General features: G+C 36.1%; 1 protein-coding gene across 2 annotated transcripts in view; it reads right to left on the bottom strand.

Moving 5' to 3' along the window:
• Window positions 1-20,370, bottom strand: part of HCN1 (hyperpolarization activated cyclic nucleotide gated potassium channel 1) — a 205,417-nt gene that overhangs the window by 56,494 nt on the left and 128,553 nt on the right. Inside the window, exon 4 of one of the 2 annotated variants that reach the window (XM_080573170.1) lies at window positions 15,183-15,401. The exons of the other annotated variant lie outside the window; for it this stretch is intronic. Coding sequence (XP_080429296.1) covers window positions 15,183-15,401 — 219 coding nt within the window. The remainder of the gene's footprint in view (window positions 1-15,182; window positions 15,402-20,370) is intronic. 2 annotated transcript variants of the gene reach the window in all.

Consider the following 20,370-nt stretch of genomic DNA (forward strand, 5'->3'; position numbering starts at 1 on the left):
AGCCTATCCAGTCATCTCATACAATTTTCCTTATCTTTTGAATTTATTTATTTATTCATTTATTTATTTAACTTTTCAGTTTGCCTGTGCTGATAGAAAATAATATACATTAAAAAAGTGCCTGGAGTGAAGGGATCTGAGACAGGAGTACTGATCCAGGGGAAGCAAAGATGTGAAAGCAGCTAATCTCTATTGCGTCACTCCTTCAGTTCAGTGTTGGGCACAAACATAACTTTGGGCCAGCCCAAGTACCTGTGATGGGGATACCTGTGCATAGCCACTGAATGCACACTGCACATCTCTTTGATGATGACTCTGACCACAGGGTGGCAAGTCAAGTGTCAATAACCTACTTTGGTGCGATTTTTTTTTTTTTTCCCAGCAATGCCTATTAGGTCTGAATCTCAGGAACAGTGGTTTCCCATGGCACTTGTTTCATCTCACCCTATTGATCCTGCAATACGGAAACATTGCATAATGCTAAATTCAGGACGTGCTACAATGTATTCAGCTAAATCCGCATGCTTAATTGATTAGCATCTTGCACACATGAAATCCAGTTATTTCAAGAAGCAATTTGCAACAGTAATTAAGAAAAGGAATACAGAAAAGGGAATAATTAGGTTGAAATTATGTTACATTATATCTATTGTTAAATAGCTGTAATGAAAATAAAAAAAAAAAAAATGTTTTATTAGCACCGTAATTGTTACATCTGCTTGGTGTTTTGCCAACATCTGCATTCCTAGCAGCACCAGCATGAGTAAGATAGAAACACTGACACATTACAGCTGCTGATCCTGGAAGTTCTGGCTCTGATAAGCCAGAACTTATGGCTTGCCAGTTTTCTTGTATTAATTACAGGAAAATTACAATTCATCAACAAGAACTTGCATTTAAATGGGTGCATTTCAAAGAAATTTGCATGGCTAAGTTTATCATGCACAGGAAGGTCTGTACAAAGTCTAAGTGAGAGACAAAAGAGATTCTTCGGTGAACAAAGACGGTCCAGTTACTCTGTTATAGGATGTACTGATTTTCTTGACTTCTGACCAGAGACCTGAAACTGATCTTCCCTCACTTCACATCAGTGTCTTCATGATGAGAAAATGGCTTTTCTATGCTGGGCATCTCTGTGTCTCTTCTACATAATAAACACATATCAAACTAGAAAAAGAGCAAGAAACTTCTCTTTTTCTTCATAGAGATAGAAACAGATGTAGGAAGTCATATTTCACTTTGCTTTTCCAATACATTATAACGACTTACACAGAAGCTAGGCAGTGGGAAACTCATCCAGAGATTCATGCTATACAGATTCTGCTCTTGGGTAAGAAGACTGCACAGGGCCACGAGCTGCAATTAATCCACCTCATTTAACACAAGCACCTGAATAAGTGCTATCTGCAACAATGATTTTTTTGTTGTTTTGTTTTGTTTTGTTTTAAGAACCTGCAGGAGCTTAGCAGAAAGCTTCTGTTCTGAACTCACTAATAAGAAATACTATGACTTGATGATCTATTGATTAACATATACTTTCTGAAACCTTCTTGTGTATGTTATTTGAGCATACAGTTTGTCACTGCATGATGCAAAGGGCCTTTCCACTTATAAAAGTGAGGTTACAATTGATTCTTTCAGATCGTCTTCAGTGTTTTATCAGACTCTGTTCAAGTCTCCAGCTTAACCTCAGTCACTGGGGTTAACAAACAATAACACCTGGCATCCACAATTCTGAGTTTTCTGCACCAACAATTGCAACAGCCTCCATCCAACAGCCTGACAAACTGTTCTCCTTGTTCCCTGGTGTTGAGTTTCATTCATTCTTACAGAATATCTGTGATTTTCTTTTCTTCTTCTTCCCTTTAACTTGTATTTATTTAGTCTTGAAGTGTGAACACTTCAGAGACATCCTTAGGGAAATGAACTTATGGCACCTGAAGGCTTCTCTGAGAAACAACAGCTCTACAGTTATGGCAGTATAGTATTACTCCCAGCAACCTTTTGCAGTTTCTGGAAAAGCAGTCATTATAGATCTGGTATCTGTAGAGGAAACTTGTGAGCTACAGCATACTTTTCCCTGTATTCTAAAACTATGGATCTTATTTGTTAGGTACAGAAGAACTTACTAAGTCTTATTAAGACTTAATAATAGTTCTCTAATTTGAATGAAAATGAGAATTAAGAGAGCAATGGAGTCTATCAGGGACAGAATAGCCAACGCATTGTATTCATCAATGAATATCTCCTAGAGTAGCTAGCAGGTCAAGGGAGGTTGTTTTCCCACTCTGCTCTCCTCTCATGAGACCTCTAACATACTGTGTTCTGCTTTGGTGCCCCCAAAATAAGGGAATGGACTTCTTGGACTGAGTCCAGAGAAGGACCACAAAGATGATCAAGGGGCTGGAGCACCCCTCCTACAAGGACAGGCTGAGGGAGTTGGGGTTGTTCAGCTTGGAGGAGAGAAGGCTCCAGGGAGACCTTATCACAACAACCTTCCAACACCTAACAGGGGCCTACAAGAAAATTGGGGAGGGAGTCTTTGTCTCTTTGTCAGGGAGTGGAGTGATAGGACAAGGAAAAATGGCTTTAAAATAAAAGAGGGTAAATTGACATTAGGAATACGTTCTCTGCTCTGAGGGTGGTGAGGCTGTGGATGCCCCATCCCTGAAGGTGTTCAAGGCTGGGCTGGATGGGGCTTTGAGCAATTTGGTCTGGTGGGAGGTGTCCCTGCCCATAGTAGGGGGGTTGGAACTGGGTGATCTTGAAGGTTCCTTCCAACTCAAACCATTCCATGATTAAAAAATTTTAAGGTTTATAACTTTACTCAAACAGATAAACTAACAATACTTGGGATATTTCTGGTTGTGAAGAAATAGTTCATTGCATCAACCAGGCTAAGTCACATTCTTTAATCTCAATAAAGGCAAAGAAAAAATTCTTAATAATAGTGGACTACTTCCTACATCTCTATGGTGATCTAACTCTGAAAGAAATTGTCACATTATATTTCTGTGCTAATCATTTTAACAGAGACACTCAGGAAAAGTGCTTTATTCAGTATTGCTGGGTTTAACCAATGGTAAATTTAAAAAGCCTTAACTACAAAAGAGAAATAGTGGAAATTCTGTCAAATAATTTATTTCCCCTCATTTCATAGCATGTGCAATACAGAGAACTTTGGAAATGTCAAAACATCTATAGGAGGCTATGAAAAAATGTGAAAGGGTTCTGAAAAATTACATAAGGAACAGAATTTTTTACATAAGCAATGGAATTGTTTATGGTATAAAACTTATATATCTTATAAAAAGACCCAAGGATATTTTTTTTTCTTTTTTTAGGAGGGAGGAGTGAGGTGGGCTTAAAAGAAGATTGATTAAATATATATATATAAATTTCTTACCATCTTAAATATTTTCCAGAGAACTCTCTTCAGCATCAGAAATTTTAGCAGATTTTTGCTTGGTTTTAGGCTAGCATAAGACGGCCTTCTTTTTTTTTTTTTTTTTTTTTTTTTTTCCAATAGCAAGAGAAGTACTTTGCACTACAATACCACTGTCTCTCAATGTGATAGAATCCAAGGCTATTTGTTTCATATGTGTGATTGATAATCTCAGTACAGTGTTATGTTGAGCTATTATTCTATATACCATTTTCAGTCTTCAAGTGACTCTGTGGTCTAGACCACAAAGTGTCATGCAATGGCCATGAAATAGTGGAAAAACTTTCCAAAGAGAATGGTAGTGCATCCACTGTAAAGAAAGCATCATGCAGGCTGTATGAAAAACACAGGTAACAAGTTGTTGTGAGGAAAAAAAAAAAAAAAAAGAATTTTTATTTTCTATTTTGTTTCTAAGAGAATGTGAAAATAAAGCTGGAAGAATTTTGAATGTTTTAAAGACAGTATAAAAGCAGTCATGGGCACAAAAAATGTATGTTGTCACCTGAAAATTAGTGTTTTAGAGATGTTTGACTAGATTTCTAAGCATACCTGTATATATATATATATATATATATAGTATTAAATAGATTTTATTTTTACTTATTTTAATTATTTTACTTGTGGCACAAATTTCATTGACATAACTTATTTTCAGTGAATGCAGCATTAACAAAACACAAGAATTATTAACTCTGAAGTTATCATTCTGTTTATATAAGTTTTCTACAGTTTTATTTTGTACAGTCTTCAAAAATCAATATATTTTAAATTTACATAGATAATGAATTAAGATTTTGCATACTAAATGGGCTCCGTGATTCTAATTCCTGAGAACTACAGAAACAGAATATTGCTTATGCTAAAACTTGAGTGTTATATAAGAATCTTGTTATAAATAACATATATAATAATAATCTGTAGTAATCTAAGGATTTTAAGGGCTAGGGCAGCAGCCAAGGCAAGTATAAGCTTTTGTTTCCTTCTACATTTCATATTCGATACTGACATTTTCTCAAATTGATGGCCAGCACAGAAGTCCTCTGTACCACCCAGTAAAGTTGTATGTAATGTAAGTGGTAAAGTTAAACTCTGTTTTGAACGATTTGGTGCCTTTAGCCATGGAGCTAAGTAGAAAGCCAAGCCACTTTGCTGAGGAATTCCCTTCAGTTACTGTGGATAGAAAGACAGGTCATTTTCTCAGTCTGTGACAGGACTATTCCTTATTCTGTTCATAACTGTACCGCAGATTTAACTGTCACATGTAATGGGGCATACACCTAATGTTAATAGATGTGCCACAGAACAATGCTTTCATTATTCACTTTTTTCTAATTATTTTTTCCTGCTTTGTCACATCATTCTATGTAATTACACTGCTGCACCCTCCTTTGGGAAGCTGTCACTTCATTGGCATAACTGGCACAGCATCCTTCAGAAGAGTGAAAGCTTTATTTTCCTGCCATAGCAAGTCTGATGGAAAGTTTACATCAGGGCCCTTTCCTATTTTGAGGAAAAGGAGGACAGATGTTCTCTGCCAAAGGCAGAGACTGGATTGGGAAAAAAAAAACAAAAGGAAGATTATTTAGAAAAATTTTTCTCCTACGTTTGATGTAGGAGACAAGATGATGTTTTCCTGCTGTCCTAAATCATTTCTGGCTCTGGCACTGTTTGAGACAGCTTACAGTGGCCAGCTTACACTGTTCTTTCCTATCTTTCCCCAAATCACGGGAATCACTCTACAGAGGAGGAAGCTGAGTTCTTAAATATTTTGGAAATAAAAATTTAAAACACGACCTTTTGACAGTAAAGAATTATATTTTCATTTGTTGAGTTACATACAGAAGTGGTTTTATTGTGCCACTGCTTTTATTCTGTCACTCACTGATTTTAATAGTTTTGTTCTAAAATCAGTGGTCCAATATACCTCATTAGAGTTTTTAATCTCTTTTTCTCTTTTTATAATTCTTCTTTTACTTACTTGCAGATTAATTTCTTTTCAGTAAGTCTGTCTGAACAGTAAATGTTGTTCCCTGTTCTACAGGTCCACTTGATAGAGCAGGGACTATCAGTTGCTATCACATCTTTTCTGCATATGCAACCCAGAATCTCACCACCTGATGACCAAGTTTGCTGGCATCAAGTCACTCTGACCACTGTGTTGGTAATTCTCACCTTGGGTCTCTTCTGTTATCTTATTTGCACTATCCACTTACAGAAGCTGCTAGAACTCAAAGTAAGTGGAGAAAACACAGATGGAAATAAAAGTCTCATCTCTGCCTCTTTGCCCGAGAAAATGGAGAACATGATAAATGCTTTCTGAATTTATTCCAGAGAAGGTTATCTACTGTCTGATCTGAGGCTTTACTTGGATGATGAAGTCAATGCCCATCAATAAATCCTCCACTATAGTCTCCTGTGCCTATCATAGTTCCTCCTTAAAATACATCAAAAGACTCTCTCCATGTGCACTCCTGTTCTTCTGCCTCCTCATAACCCCACTCCTCCCACTCCACCTTTGGCTCCTGCTGCTTTCTGTTCCTTTTTTTTTTTTTTCCTTTCCAGCATGCCATAGGTGAAAGTCAAAGATGCCTTCTTACTACTTCTGTTACAGTGATCAGACCTCAGTTCCTCTTCTCTGGCTTGATTTGCCTTCATGTCAGCGTTTTGGGCTGCCTCTGGTAGTGTTGGTTCTCCTGGCTGAGGAGTTTATCTCCTCAGATATCTCCTCAAGAGTTTAGCCCATGTTTATCTTCTAATGCTGCCCAAAGAAGGGCTGAAAAACTCCTGATACTCTGCATCAATAAAGACTTTTCTGCATGTGACATCCTCCTCTTTCTTATATTCTCTAGAGGTCAGAAGAAAAGAAAGACCTATATTAAATACATAAATAAATAAATAAATAAATAAATAAATAAATAAATAAATAAATAGGGTAGGGAAATGTCTTAATTAGGAGAATAGACTGAATTAAACTCTGGTTACTAGCTACTATCAAATGTATAATACGAAACAACCAAAGAACCAGTTGCCTTCATTTTTCTTTTAAAAATGCTCTTTTTGTTTGTTTGTTTGTTTGTTTTGTTTTGTTACATTATAATATTATTTTTACATTTTCATCAAATTCTGCAGCGAAGGAATATGTTCAGCCAGCTCTGTCTATAACAAAGAGCAGCCCATAAATAAATATTTTTTTCTAGAAGGAGACCTTACAGATGCTGACATGAAAATGACATTTTCATAACCCCAAACTATACAATGCTAGCTCAAAGCATTGGGGATTTTTATGAAAAGATCTGCTTTCATTGTGCTTTTAATAAATATTTAGTGTTTAGCTTGCAAAAATCTGCTGTAAAGGGTAAGTCTAGAACATTTTATGAAAATGTGGAGATAAAAACATTTTACTTTCATATTATTACTGAGTTTCTATTTTAATAGAGGCTTGTCTCTTTTCAAATAGAAACTTCTTGTATTAATGTTACAGAATTGTTTCAAAGTTACTAACTGCCTGGAAAAAATGATGATTTAGCACACAATACAATGCAAAAGACTGTTTAAAATGTTCTTTTGCTGAGAACAGGTTTCAGTCCTGCTGCTTTTCCACGCACCCCATGGCCTTTATAAATGTATACTGTACATCTTAGTTATAGAATTAACTATGTTTTCAAGGAAGACATGCTTTAATTACTCAGACATCAGGAAAGAGGGTGAAGTCAGGACAGAATTATCATTTAAGAGTCAAGATAAAAATATTTCCTTCCTCTCTAGCACGGCCAAGGAAACAAAAGAATCTACACAGCAGAGACTATTCTCTCACTCATTATATCATATTAGATTGCGTGCTATTTCCTTCTGCATGTGCAGGACACAAACACAATCAAACTAGTGTTATTGGGATAATTGCTGCTAGTTACATCTCTCCTGTGTGAATCACAGAGTTGTCAGTTGTTAAAAGGTAATTTGTGTTACATTCTAACAGAGACTTTGAAAAAGAGAAGTTAGTTCCTTATTTTTTTTTCCTTTCAAAAGTAAAAAGAATATATATATGAAAAAAAGTTATGATAATTGCCATGAAAAAAAAAAAAAAAGCAGGATGTTTATAAAATCCAGATCTAGAATAACTGCATATCTTCACAGCTAATTTTATATAGTTGTCATGAGCATGGCTTAAATTGTAATGAGCTTGCTCTGAATTTTCATATGGAAAGCTGTTAGAAACCTAATCCATAATGCAAGACAGCAGAACACTTTATAGGTAAATTACCCACAACACAGCAATAAATCGAAGGAAGTCCTGTCTGTCATTTTAGAAGCAGTGGGAGTCTATTATAGCTTGGCACAGGTATGATGCAGCTGTATGGATAGCACTTGGCTTGCACGGGACACGCTACTGGGAGGAATCTGTTGCCTTTTTAAAGATACAAGGCAAAAATAACCAAAACAATTACCTGAGCAAGACTGACCATAACAAGAAGCTGAACCACAATAACAAAGTACCAGAACAAAACAGGAGAGCAGTCTAGTGAGAGTATTCTGATTTATATTCTTCTCTTGAAGTCTTACCCTAATCAGTTGCACATGAAAATACACAACATAATAATTTTGTCAATGCTGTATTGTTTAAGGTGAATATCTTCTGATTTTTGTTTAGGGAGAGAGGGGGAATAGTTTTTGTCCTGTTTTCTTGTAATAATACCTATTGTTTTGCAGTTCAAAATCAGGTAAGATCAAGGTCAAATTAAATATCACAACTATGTGCAAAAATTCAGGTAATTATAAGAAATGAAAATTAATAAAATGAACAGAAAGAGAAAGCTAATGATGCTAATAAAGGCCCTATCCTGACGTGACAAATATTTTCACATTCAACAAATAAGTCTCTCTCTGTGCAGTCCACACTGGCAGTTGAGCTCTAGGGGCTGCATTTACACATTCCTTTAGATGTCAGAGGGTTGAATTCATAATGATGTAATTATGCATCAAGATATTTAAAAGAATGCACACAAATAAAAGAATTAAGACATTTATGAGTACAAGCATGTTGTTTTGAATTACAGTTGCACCCTTTGAAACTATTTCGATATTTTTTTCTGAACTGCACCCTTATGTTTCTTCTCTTTCAGAGTATTTTGCAACTCTGCTACACCAATATTTTTTAATAACTTGCTCTACACTAAGAAATCTCAGCACCTTCTGCAAGGATCACAGAAGACAGGAATACTATATCTGTTTAGCAGCTTGTGATCTGATGGTGGCAAAAACAGCAAAAGACAAGTCAGAAATAACCCAAAAGTCAAGACTTTCAGACCCTTTTCTAACTATAAGATCCCTTGGCCTTTGAAATAAAATAATAAAATCAAGACTTATAACTACCAGAATTAAACCACAGATGCTGGCTTAAGAAATGACTTTCATTTATTCCTAAATATTTAGAGAAAAAATACATTTTCTGCTTCTCAATACTATGATGACTATAACGCTTTTCACACAGTCAATGCTAGGTCCTGAAAGTCTGAGACTGTAAGAAACTTTTAGCAACTCTTGTACCCTATCACTCGTAACACACTTCAAAAATGGTTCACTATTTAAAATACTGCTCTGTGGCAGAGTTAATAGGATATAAATCACTGCAAGTTAATGAGATTTTTATAAGACTTGCAGACTATGGACTGATATTCAGTGACAAGATTTCACTTTAGTGGTTTTTTTGTTTGTTTGTGTGTTTGTTTTTTTGCGAGTATATGTTACCTCAGCAGGAAGCGAACCATCCCTCCAAAATAAGTAACTCTTCTGGGGTGGTATGTATAGTGTAGCACAACTGCACAGAAAAGATAAGATTTATCTGCAAAATGGCTCACCTGCTCCTGCAATCTGAATATGACATGACCTGTTGTTAAAATTATGCTGTATTAGTGAAAATGTGCTACTGTTAAGTAAAGAGAAGGAACTGAGACCAATCACAGAACATTTTTGTGTTACCATATTTTCAGGTTTTCTAAAAACCACTAGCAGCATCAGAACAGCATATTTTTTTGTAAATAAAAATAAAATAAAAATAAAATGTGAGCACCATGAAAAGCTACTGAACTTGCAGATCAGTATTTCATGAGAAACTTTGGTGATCAGATCAGACCCAAGAATTATACGGTAAAACCCCTGTAGTTCCTGTTCCACTGGGTGCCTAGAAATTCAAATATTTTTATTCATGAACGGTATATATAGTATGTAACAGAAATTCTGCTTTAACAGTTTCAGTACCTCGTCTGTCTGTGGACTCCAGCAAGGATAGCCAGAAAAGCTGACAAAAAAGATTGTATTTCCACTTTCATTTAGTTGTATATGTATATTTAGTTTAATTAAACATATACCAGAAGCTGGTACAAGCCCAGTAAAACAGTAATGTGGTCCTCTGTTTGCTGTAGCTCTTACTGTCCTATGTGTTTGCACCACCTAATACCAGTACCATTTCTTAAAGTCCATCAGAAATTTGAAATTTTCTGCAGTAATCTTTAAGGGGGATACCTACAGATGTCTAAAGTTTTCCAGAAAAGTCTCCTAGCTTTATTAATGAGCATACTAAGAACATGATATATGCCTTATTCCACCTTGAGTTTAACCACAACATGCTTAACACTTTAGAAAAAGTGGAAAATATGCCTTCTTTTCTTCATAAGAAAATGCAGAGGCATTACCAGCTGAGTAAGGGGTGACCAAATCTTGATATACTCCATGGTACTGCCAGTTCATTGCATTCAGCCCTGCACACTACAGTAACTGCACAACTCTCTGCCCCAGCATTTATGTTGTTTTTCTGAGAAAAGTTATTGTCCCAGCTATCAGCAGTGTTTGTGGGTTTTCTCATTACCCGTTCTAAATGTCCCTTGGAAAAGGTGGAGGGGCTAAGCATGTTATTCCCCAGGGAGTCACAGCCATTTGCCTTCAACCTCTGGGTGCAACAAATTTCCCATTCCTCTCTGCAAAGCAATGTGGTTTGAGCTGCTGAGGTGAGGTGAGGACAGTCCTTTTCACATTTCTTTCCACCTGCTGCTCCTCATCGCAACACAAGAAGCCTGGAGTAGGCAGCAGGGACACGCTTCTGCTTGAAGCGCTTAGGCACGGGTCAGCTCTGAACTGAAGCCTTCACCCTTCCAGCACTGTCCTCTGCTCCAGCTGCTGCTTGGGCAGGGGAGTCAGATCATCTGCTCTGCTGGTTGCCTCAGGAAGGAAAGGTAGTCCCTCTTCCCTGCTTTTGGAGGAAGGAGCTCAGATGTCTCATGGCACAAGGTGTTTTGAGTACGTGCTGCAGGCCATAGGGGAAGGGAGAAATTGGAGGTACACCTCAGCCACTGCTGTCACCAACCAGCCCAAGAGCTTGCTGCTCTTTAAATTGCACATCAGGTGTGTCTCTCTCCATGCACTTCACCAAGAATTTAGATATCCAAACTGGTGCAGTGAGGGGCAGACTCATAAAGCTGATGAAAGGCATGATGCTGCACAATCTAAAGCTGTCCTCCTGTGCTAACCCTGTTATTCATTTGTAAACATTTCTTTGGATACCTAAAAAGAAAATGAAAAATGAGAAATCTGTGCTTCAAATCATGATGTTTTCTATATAACAACACCCAAAACCAATTAGCAAATTCCTTTTAAATTATCTTTATATGCAGTTACTGCTTTTTCTCTCTAGAAAGTACTTTTAGGTCCTTTTCTCTCTTTGAACTAGACTAATTTTACTGAAGTTACTAAAAGACCATAAATTAAGAGATAAGATAAAAACAGAGTATAGGGTTAGAAGATGTCCTTTGGGGTATTTGAAGTTGATGTCAAGCTCAGAAATCTTTCATATCTGTAATAATGATTTAACATATCTTCTCAAGATTAGGACAGCATTCAGTATATTGAGAGAGCTGTTTATTATTATTATTATTATTATTATTGTTATTATTGTTATTATTGTTATTGTTATTATTTATTAATTATTATTATGATGATATTTTTATGGCCTTAGCAGAGGCAAACATCTTTTAGATATGGTGACTTCAGAGATTTTAGAAAATTTCAAGACATTTATTACTTAAAATATGATTTCTTTTTACTACTGCATTCATTTCTAACATACACCAAAGACTGGGAAGGGAAAGTGCTAAGATGCCATTGATTTCATCTGTCCTTTCATAAGGTAGAATGATTTGTCAGATTTTCTTATTGAAAAGAGAATACAGGTGTAGTATATGTGGCTTCGACATCTTTCTCCTCTGACATGCCTTGGTACTTCAGTCATTGAAATCAAGTTCTGATTTACGTATGCACTCTGAGAGGTGATTTTTTTCTGAGAACAGTTCCGCTTACTTCAGCAGAAGAAACTATGAAGTTGTTCCTCAAAGTGACCAGAATGTACCAATGTAGCCTTTTTTTTTTTTTCGTAGCAATTCGTGGTATGTGATTTCATCTTCCACCTTCTACATTTGGTAGCTAATAATCACGGTTAATTTCCTCTGATAAATTATGTCTTTGGCTCACAACAATAAACATGTGGAGCAATATTTGCTTCACCATACTTTGATTTCTCTCAGCATGCAGAGCTTGGCACAGGTCAAGTTCTTAGCAGGTGCTCTTAGATGGTGCTTGACATATTTGGCTTAATGAAAACTCCCTCTTGTCTTCCTGTGTTTATTTCTTCCATTATGAATTATGTCTGTTCTAGTTATGCATGCCCTGAGCTTTGGGAGGATCTGAATGAGGAAGATAAGGTGATCTCAGCAAATCTGTCACCTCTAGCTGCTTTCAGTGTAAGAAGGACCAGAATTCAGAATTCTCCTTCCACTAGTTGGATCAAATGTCATTTTAGCTACAGCACTACAGCAGAAAGACCATTAAAAAAAAAAAAAAAAAAAAAAGGATAAGATTCTGGCATGATGTTACTCAGACCTAAGAACAAGCTCTTTTGTCATCTCTGTTATCATTCTGTGTTGCCTAGCAATTTGTGGTAATTCCATTATTTTCAGTATCTCTTAAAAAAGAAACAATGGAGACTAGAAACAGACATTCCTACACATGTAAAACTAAAAAAAAGATTATTTTATCATTTCAACACACACAAAAAATATATATAAATAAGTCACACTCTCTTATGATTTTTCCAACTTTTGAATTCCAGGAAAAAGAAGAAGCAATACACTAGGTAAAAGAAGATATTACAGTATATTTATTAAAACCCTAAAACATGTGGCTAGAGAGTTGATTTACCTTTTTCTCGAGTCTCATTTAAATGAAATATAAGCTATTTTTATCTGCCTGTAATTTAAAAAATATGCTGACAAAACAGATAGCACAAAATGGTCCTTGAAATACCTATTTATCTAGCACACAGTAAAAAAAAAAAAAAAAAGTATATATGTATAATATACTTTGGTAATAGTTTTATAATTCTTAGGCTATAATCAAAGATTTCTTTCAAAGTATGTTTTATCAAACTATGATAAAGCAATGGATAAGAATATACAATCATGTCAGCATAGTTGTTATAGCTGATGATACACATGATTTCAGTGCCTCAGAAGTCAGCAGAAAATTTCTTTAGTTAAGACATCATTTAACTCTAACGTGTAATAATTGGCATACAAATTGCTGCCAGAAAGACAGAGAAATGTTTTCTAAAGCATAAAAATATACAATTTCTGTCTCACTTCTTTCATTCCTCATTGTGAATGCCATGTTAGACTCGTGCCTCTGACGTCAGGAAAAAAATAAGCATGAAAAAAATGAATAAAGAATGAAAATGTCCAGAACTGTGGGATTAAAAAATACCATGCATTTCTATGTTAATATTTAATAAAGACTGCAGTCTGGGTTTACTTAACATAAATTATGAATATTTTTACACATGCTTTGTATTTCTGTAGCTCAAAACACTGTGATAACATGCTTCATCTAGAAAGGCCTGAGGATAATGATTATGATGAGGTTCCAGGTGAATGGTGACATTTCTGCTGGTTTGATACATCTGTGTACATGTATATGTGTGTATATACTAACCTCTAATGAAACTGCAGTTATACTAGGCATGGGGCTTCCTTCTTTAACCTTCCTTTTATGTCTATTGTTAAGATACTTCTGTCCCACAGATCCCTATAAATGTCTCATTTTGATAAAATTGCTTCCCTTTCAGCAGGCAGAAGAGATCATGAATCATGTTGGCTAGCACCAACAAGACAGTTAGTGTGGGTTAAACCAGGAAAAGCCCTGTGACCCTGTACCGAAATGGATTAGGGAATTTCATGTGCCCACTGACAGCACTGAATTTTTTAGAGATTGTCATGCTCACTCATCCTCTCCTTCTAAACCTTTTGTCTTCACTTCTGTTTCAAGGTAATACTGTGTGGGCTTTCTTGCTTGCAAACTTCTCTTTTAAACTGCTGTGAGATTAATGTATCAGCCACCAACTAATTTTTCTATAACTGGACTTTTAGCACATCCCTTATCTCTGCCTGTCTCTGATACATTGGCTTTGTTGTCTTGTTGCAGCTTGAGCTGAACAGAAGCGAATGTAAACTCTTCCACATTACATTCACCTTCTTTTCTCTTTGCCTGCCTGTAAGGAAAACACCCTACTCCATTCTACTCACAGGTCTTTTTTGGACTTTTCCATTTTTCTTGCCCAGCAAACTCAGCCCATTCTTTTTCATCTTCAGCACATGCCAGGGTCACCCTCTCCTTTACTCACTCTCTGCCAGGTTTCTCATCCTGGCTTATATTACCTTACACTAGAATTTCTGCTCAGTTTGCCTTTATGGACTTTCTTATGGACCCATGCCAAATAATACTGCTCAGGCCATGTTTCTTATTTGCTGATTTGAACACTCTGATTTCACTGCTTAGTTTAGCTGACCTCTCTCCTGGCATAACCTCTCCAGTTCCCCATTTACTACAATATCCTACTTTGGTTTCTTTTAAGCATCTCATTAATTCTACACATCCTTAGTGTCCCTTGCTGAGGGATCTTCATACTGATTCTGCTTCTTTCTTCCTTATGACAACATTCCTAGCCTCATCACTGGGTTTCTTAGCTTCACTCACATTTGCCTCTGCCTTTTATTGCACAACTGGCAGTGCTAGTTAGTGCATCTTCATGCTCATTCCTGACTCTGTACCGATTTACATCTTTTTAAATCTAGTCATACCTATGAGGAAACTAACAAAGAATTGAACACACTTTTTCTTCCTATTTTGTAAAGAACTCTTTTTCTTCCACTAAATTCTCTCTACTTTTCTATCCCATGACTACTGTTCCTTTTACCTCTGGAGAAGTCCTAATAGATCATGGATTAAAGAGTAAACAGTGTCATTAAAATGCAAACAAAGACTTACTTTTAGCATTTCCTTGAGGTGGTTCCAAACAAAACTAATTTATGAGGGACTGGTCCTCATTCAAAGGCCATTATTTTGTTGTTGAAGTTTATCTCTAAACTGCAGTTGAAAGGAATAACAGGAAGTTGTATAGACATACCTAAGTGACCAACCTCAGGGCCACCATTCAACTTACCTAGGCTAAGTACTGATAGGGTGTAGTACAGGAATATGGTTAGCCCATGGTGTTTCCTGAATTCCTTTGTGTTCAATAATCTTCACAGCAGGATTCAGATACTAGATCATTTTTTGTAAACTTGTAAGAGCTCTTCCACACTTAAAACATTTCTTTAAACTACTTCAAAACTTACAAAGGTACATAAAAAGGAGTTACCTTTTCTTGATATTGTCGCCGTGAAGAATCCAGAGACTGAATGAGGGCAGTAGCATGACCAACAAACATGGCATAACAAGTAGCCCCCACTATCATACTCAACATGGTTATCCAGAGGTCGGACATGCTGACAGGGGCACGGGCTCCATAACCAATGCAGAGCATATGGCTCATGGCTTTGAAGAGTGCGTATGAGTACTGTTTTCCCCAGGAATCATTCTGCAAGAAAAGAGACAGGTGACTGAGCCAGCAAGCAGCTGAAATTAAAAATATGTTCGTACATGAATAGTGGAGTCACTGATTACTGGCTCTGAAAGAGTGGTCTAGTAATGTATCCGTGCACAAGAAAGAATATTCCTTCTAAATTAATTTTTAGATAAAGTGTCAGAGATTCTGCCAGGCAGTACTTAGCACAGTGATGTGAAATACATTTGGCTATTTTAAACATGACTGTGTTCTCAAACTTGGGAGTTAACCTAATTAAAAGCAGACTAAAGGTCAATTTTATTTTACAGTCCATGGCAGAAGGATTAGAAAGATCAGAGCATGAAGACTTATCAACCACAAGAAGGTGGTACTCTGTTTTAGTATATATGAAAATATCCTTGGGCCCCATTTCTTTCTTTTCAGAGTTGCTGATTTTAACACACAACCACATTTCATTTTGTCAGCTGTTTGGCTTCCAAAGGAGATTAAAAAAAAAATAAATGTATTTGTTATATTCTTGTTTATCCTTTTTAGTCCCATAATTTCTGTTTATACCAGCAGCATCTCGATTCAAAAGAACTCTGTTTATTTGGCAAACATAGCAAACTTGTGTTCATAGCCACATGGCTCAAAAAAGATGAATTCCTGAGTCACAGAATCATAAAATCATAGAATGGAAGGTTGGTATCTTTAAGGTTGGAAGAGACCTTAAATATCACCTGGTTTCAAAACCTCTGCTATGGACAGGAACACCTCCCCCTGGACCAGGTTGCTCAAAGCCTCATCTAGCCTGGCCTTGAACACCTCCAGGGATGGGGCATCCACTACTTCCACGAGCAACATGTTCCAAGCCCTCACCACCCTCAGAATACAGAATTTCTTCCTTACATCTAATCAAAACCTACCCCCTTCCAGTTTAAAGCCATTACTCCTTCTCCTATCACTGCACTCCCCGACAAAGAGTCCCTCTCCAGCTTTCCTCTAGGACCCCTTTAGGTACTGGAAGGCTCCTCTAAGGTCTCCCAGGAGCCTTCTCTTCTCCAGGCTGAACAACCCAAGCTCCCTCAGCCTGTCTTCTTATGAGAGGTGCTCCAGCCCTCTGATCATCCTCCTGGCCCTCCTCTGGTCTTGTTCTAATACTTCCATGTCCTTGTTGTGCTGGGGGCCCCAGAGCTGAATGCAGGACTCCATGTGGGGGTCTCACAAATGCAGAGCAGAGGAGGAGAATCACCTCCCTCAACCTCCCTCAAGGTCATGCTTCTTTTAATGCAGCCCAGGATACAGGTGGCATTCAGGGCTGCAAATGCACATTGTCAGATCACGTTGAGTTTTTCACCAATCAATACCCTGAATTCCTTCTCCTGAAGGATGTTCTCCATCTACTCATCACTCAGCTTGTATTTATATTTGGGATTGCCCCAGATCAGGTGAACAAACTTGCACTTCGCCATTGTTGAAACTTCATGAGATTTGCATGAGTACTGTACTTCTGATATACAGCTACCTCTTCCAACTCTCTCTGGGAGATTAGAAGGACCTGGCAGCTCTTTCAGAGGCTTTTAATATCTGTAGCTTTACAGATTATTATATATATATTATTACAGACAGCCAAAGGGGGCATTCCCAGAGAATAGCAGACACTTTACCATGTTCAAAAAGCCTGAGGAGTCTTGGTTAGATTTTTCTGTTTTCCTTCCCAAAGGAATGAAATGAGAACTGTTTTATAGCTGCTGATCATCCATTGCCCAGGAAAACAAACTGTGCTTGGAGGCACGCAGAGTACATGAGAAAACACAGTGTTTTCTCACAAAAAACTCAGAATAATTTCAGAAATGAAGTGAAGAAGGAAGAACTGAGATGACATTAATAAGATTAGGCAGTTATCCAGTATTGGGTATAACATACAGGACCAAAAATAATAATTCTGTAAACAAGCAAACGTCTAAATCAGTGGTAAAATTTCTATATAAAACTTACATGTGAAATATCAATATCTGTGTCTCTCTTTCACTCATGCAAGCTTCGCTGAAATATTCTTTTGTTCTCAGAGATATGCAGCTTGCTCTCTTGCCATCTTAAATGCCAAGATTACTGACTGATCTTATTTTTCATCTTTTCAAATGCTTTGCCTAGACCCCTATGAGCTATAATAGCTGGTGATAGGAAATAAGCTAACCATTCTTTGACTGCAGATAACAAAAGTATCATATATTTAGTAATATAATAATTTAAAAAATAAAGGTTTCTCTACTTTTCCACTTGTTTCTCTATATAAGTTAAAAGTTTTCATATTTGTGAAGTTTTCTTTCTTTACAAATGAAACTTTTGTGCTGTAAATTCTGTTAAGCAATAGGTTTTCAACGTCTGTACTAAAAAAAAAAAAAGAATTAGAGGAGTAACATTGTTGATCATTGGTGGGTTTCACTGAATAATAAGGAAATCAGATATTGTTGTTTTTGTTTTGGGGCTTTAACAAATGCTCAGAAAATCAGGTGCTTTCCTCTCCATCTCCCATTTTGAAGGGCTTTACTTCCAGCTGGTATCAGTCATTTTTGATACCATTATTTTTAGAGATCCATTCCAAACTTCTTAGCAGTTATAGGTTTACATAGACTATAATGAGGAAAATAAACAATTTGCTGGGAAAAAAAAAATAATAATAATAAATAAGGCTACATGTAGTATTATTAAAAACACAGTGTTAAAGAGTCTTAAAGATCAGAACCTCTACAGTTCTTGCAGGGCTGTATGCAGCAGATCCTGGTCCTAAACTGTACTTTTTAGCATAACTATAATAAATACTAAATAAAAACAAATGCTGATCTTGATCTTGTCTATCTTGATCTTGATCTTTTCTATTATACTCTTGGTGTGATAAATTTCAAAGTTCTTTCAATAAAATTATATTTTTACTTTTTTAATTTTTGATTTAAATCTAAAGCTTGCTGATTTTATTTCTTGACTGAGATCCATTTAAAATCTGTTAATTAAATGGTAAGTAAAATACCAATGTCTTTAAGAAAAGAATACTAAAATGGAAATTTAGGAAATAGGCCTTCTACTAAATATGTAAGAGGTTGAATGAAAAGTACATAAAATACCACTTGAGAAGAAGTACCATGAAGGAATTAAGCAGTTGCAGTGATCAAATAGAAACTAGATATGTGCAACAAAATAAACCATATATATCTACCTACATATATAAGCGAAAATTGGATCCAACAATTCAAACAGTCATGATTTCATCTGAATCCAGATAAGAAGTCAAGACCATCTCAAAAAGCCATTTTGTTAAATAATTAGCATTGGACATCACTAATGAGATTGTGATAGACTTTGTTATAGGCAAGGCACATGTCAGACATTTGTCACAGGATGGTCCAGAGGAGCTGGTCCTCAGCTGGGTAAAAAGGGGTTAGCAGAATGAGAAAAAGACCTGGTGAAAATGTCTGGGAAAAAAAAAAAAAAAAAAAGATTTAAATTCAGCTTGGATTTGTCTGAACATTTTGTTGTTGAATACGCATGCCAATGTTTTTTTTTGTTTGTTTTTTGTTTTTTTCTTAATAATCAGTCAACTCTTGTAGAACCAGTCTCAAAAGGTGGTCTTTTTAGTTTCTATGGATTGTTTTTTTTTCTTAAAGATGATGCTGAAAAAATATCATTATGGAAAGTGCAAATTTCAGTACTGTTACTTGTGTTGTTCACCAATTTATCCCAAATGTAGAAACCACTTAAAAAGAACACTGGTGCTAATATCAAATTTTATAAATCATGAATGTTACTACCAAAGTTAGTAAATAAAAAACGAATAATAATTATTTCACTATTTTTCAATTTGTGTTGTATAATCTCAGGGTTTGGCAGGAACAACTGTTTCAATGTGAAAGGTTGGAATTTTCCACCACTTGATTCAGGTTTGCTGCTCTTCACTGTACAAAAGTAAATCATAGTGACCACTCCTCTGCTACTAGCTTGCATGCATTTTTATTAAGGAGCATTTTTGCACTTACATCATAAGGCAATTTTTACATTCACAGATAATATCTCTGAGTTAATAAAAGTCTATCCTAGAAAATAGACCAGTGTTTACAAATTCAGCTTTTTATTAAACGTTTCCCTAATTAAATGTTTCCCTAAATGGTAATATTTTAGATTAAGGAAAAAAAAAAATATCTTCAACCAATCAGTAAAAAAGGGCATTTGATTTCTTAGTTGACAATGGGCTGATCACTGGTTCCAGATTAGCAGTAATCAGTTTAAAATGTTTTAAATGAAATGACATTAATTTGGAAAAACTATTAAAGACTGTAATTGTGAAAAATATCAAAGCTGTTTATCCAAGAATTGATTACATAATCTAGCTTGATAACATTAGGAAATCTTCACATTTGTGGAAACCATGATAACTCATCATTTGCAATTATTTTTGTAAGTATATACATTAACTTAGCAGTTATCCTAAAATATATATTCATCACTGAGCACTCCTGATTTTAAAGATCTGTTTCCAAGCCTCTTCCTGCACCTTTGTCTCATAATTTCAAATCTGCTACAGATATCTTTGTATAATATTAACTTTTCAGCTTGTAAGAAAGGTCATGTGGCATCTTCTAAGGCACAAAAATAAAAGGCAAATTATTTTACTCAGTGGATTAAAAAAGGGTTTCTATTTTACTGGAAACTATGGAGATTTTCATGAGGAGATTTTTTTGTCATCAGACAACTCAATTCCACGCCCACATTGTAGTCATTCCCTTAGGCACAACTTATCTTCCCTCAGCTATACCCTTGCATTGAGATATAAATTGGTTTTGAAATCTCGTAACAAGTAGACTATTGCACAGACAGTGTTGTTTTCCAAATTTTTGACTCAGTTCCTTTCTCCTTTCACATCACAGATACCGTGTGTATCACAGAAACTGTGTGTGTCTCAATTTGCAGGGGGATGCTTTATAATTGTGGAGCAAAGATTGACTTAGGC

The sequence above is a fragment of the Anser brachyrhynchus genome (genome assembly GCF_964034855.1).
Source record: "Anser brachyrhynchus genome assembly, chromosome: Z".
Lineage (NCBI taxonomy): Eukaryota > Metazoa > Chordata > Aves > Anseriformes > Anatidae > Anser > Anser brachyrhynchus.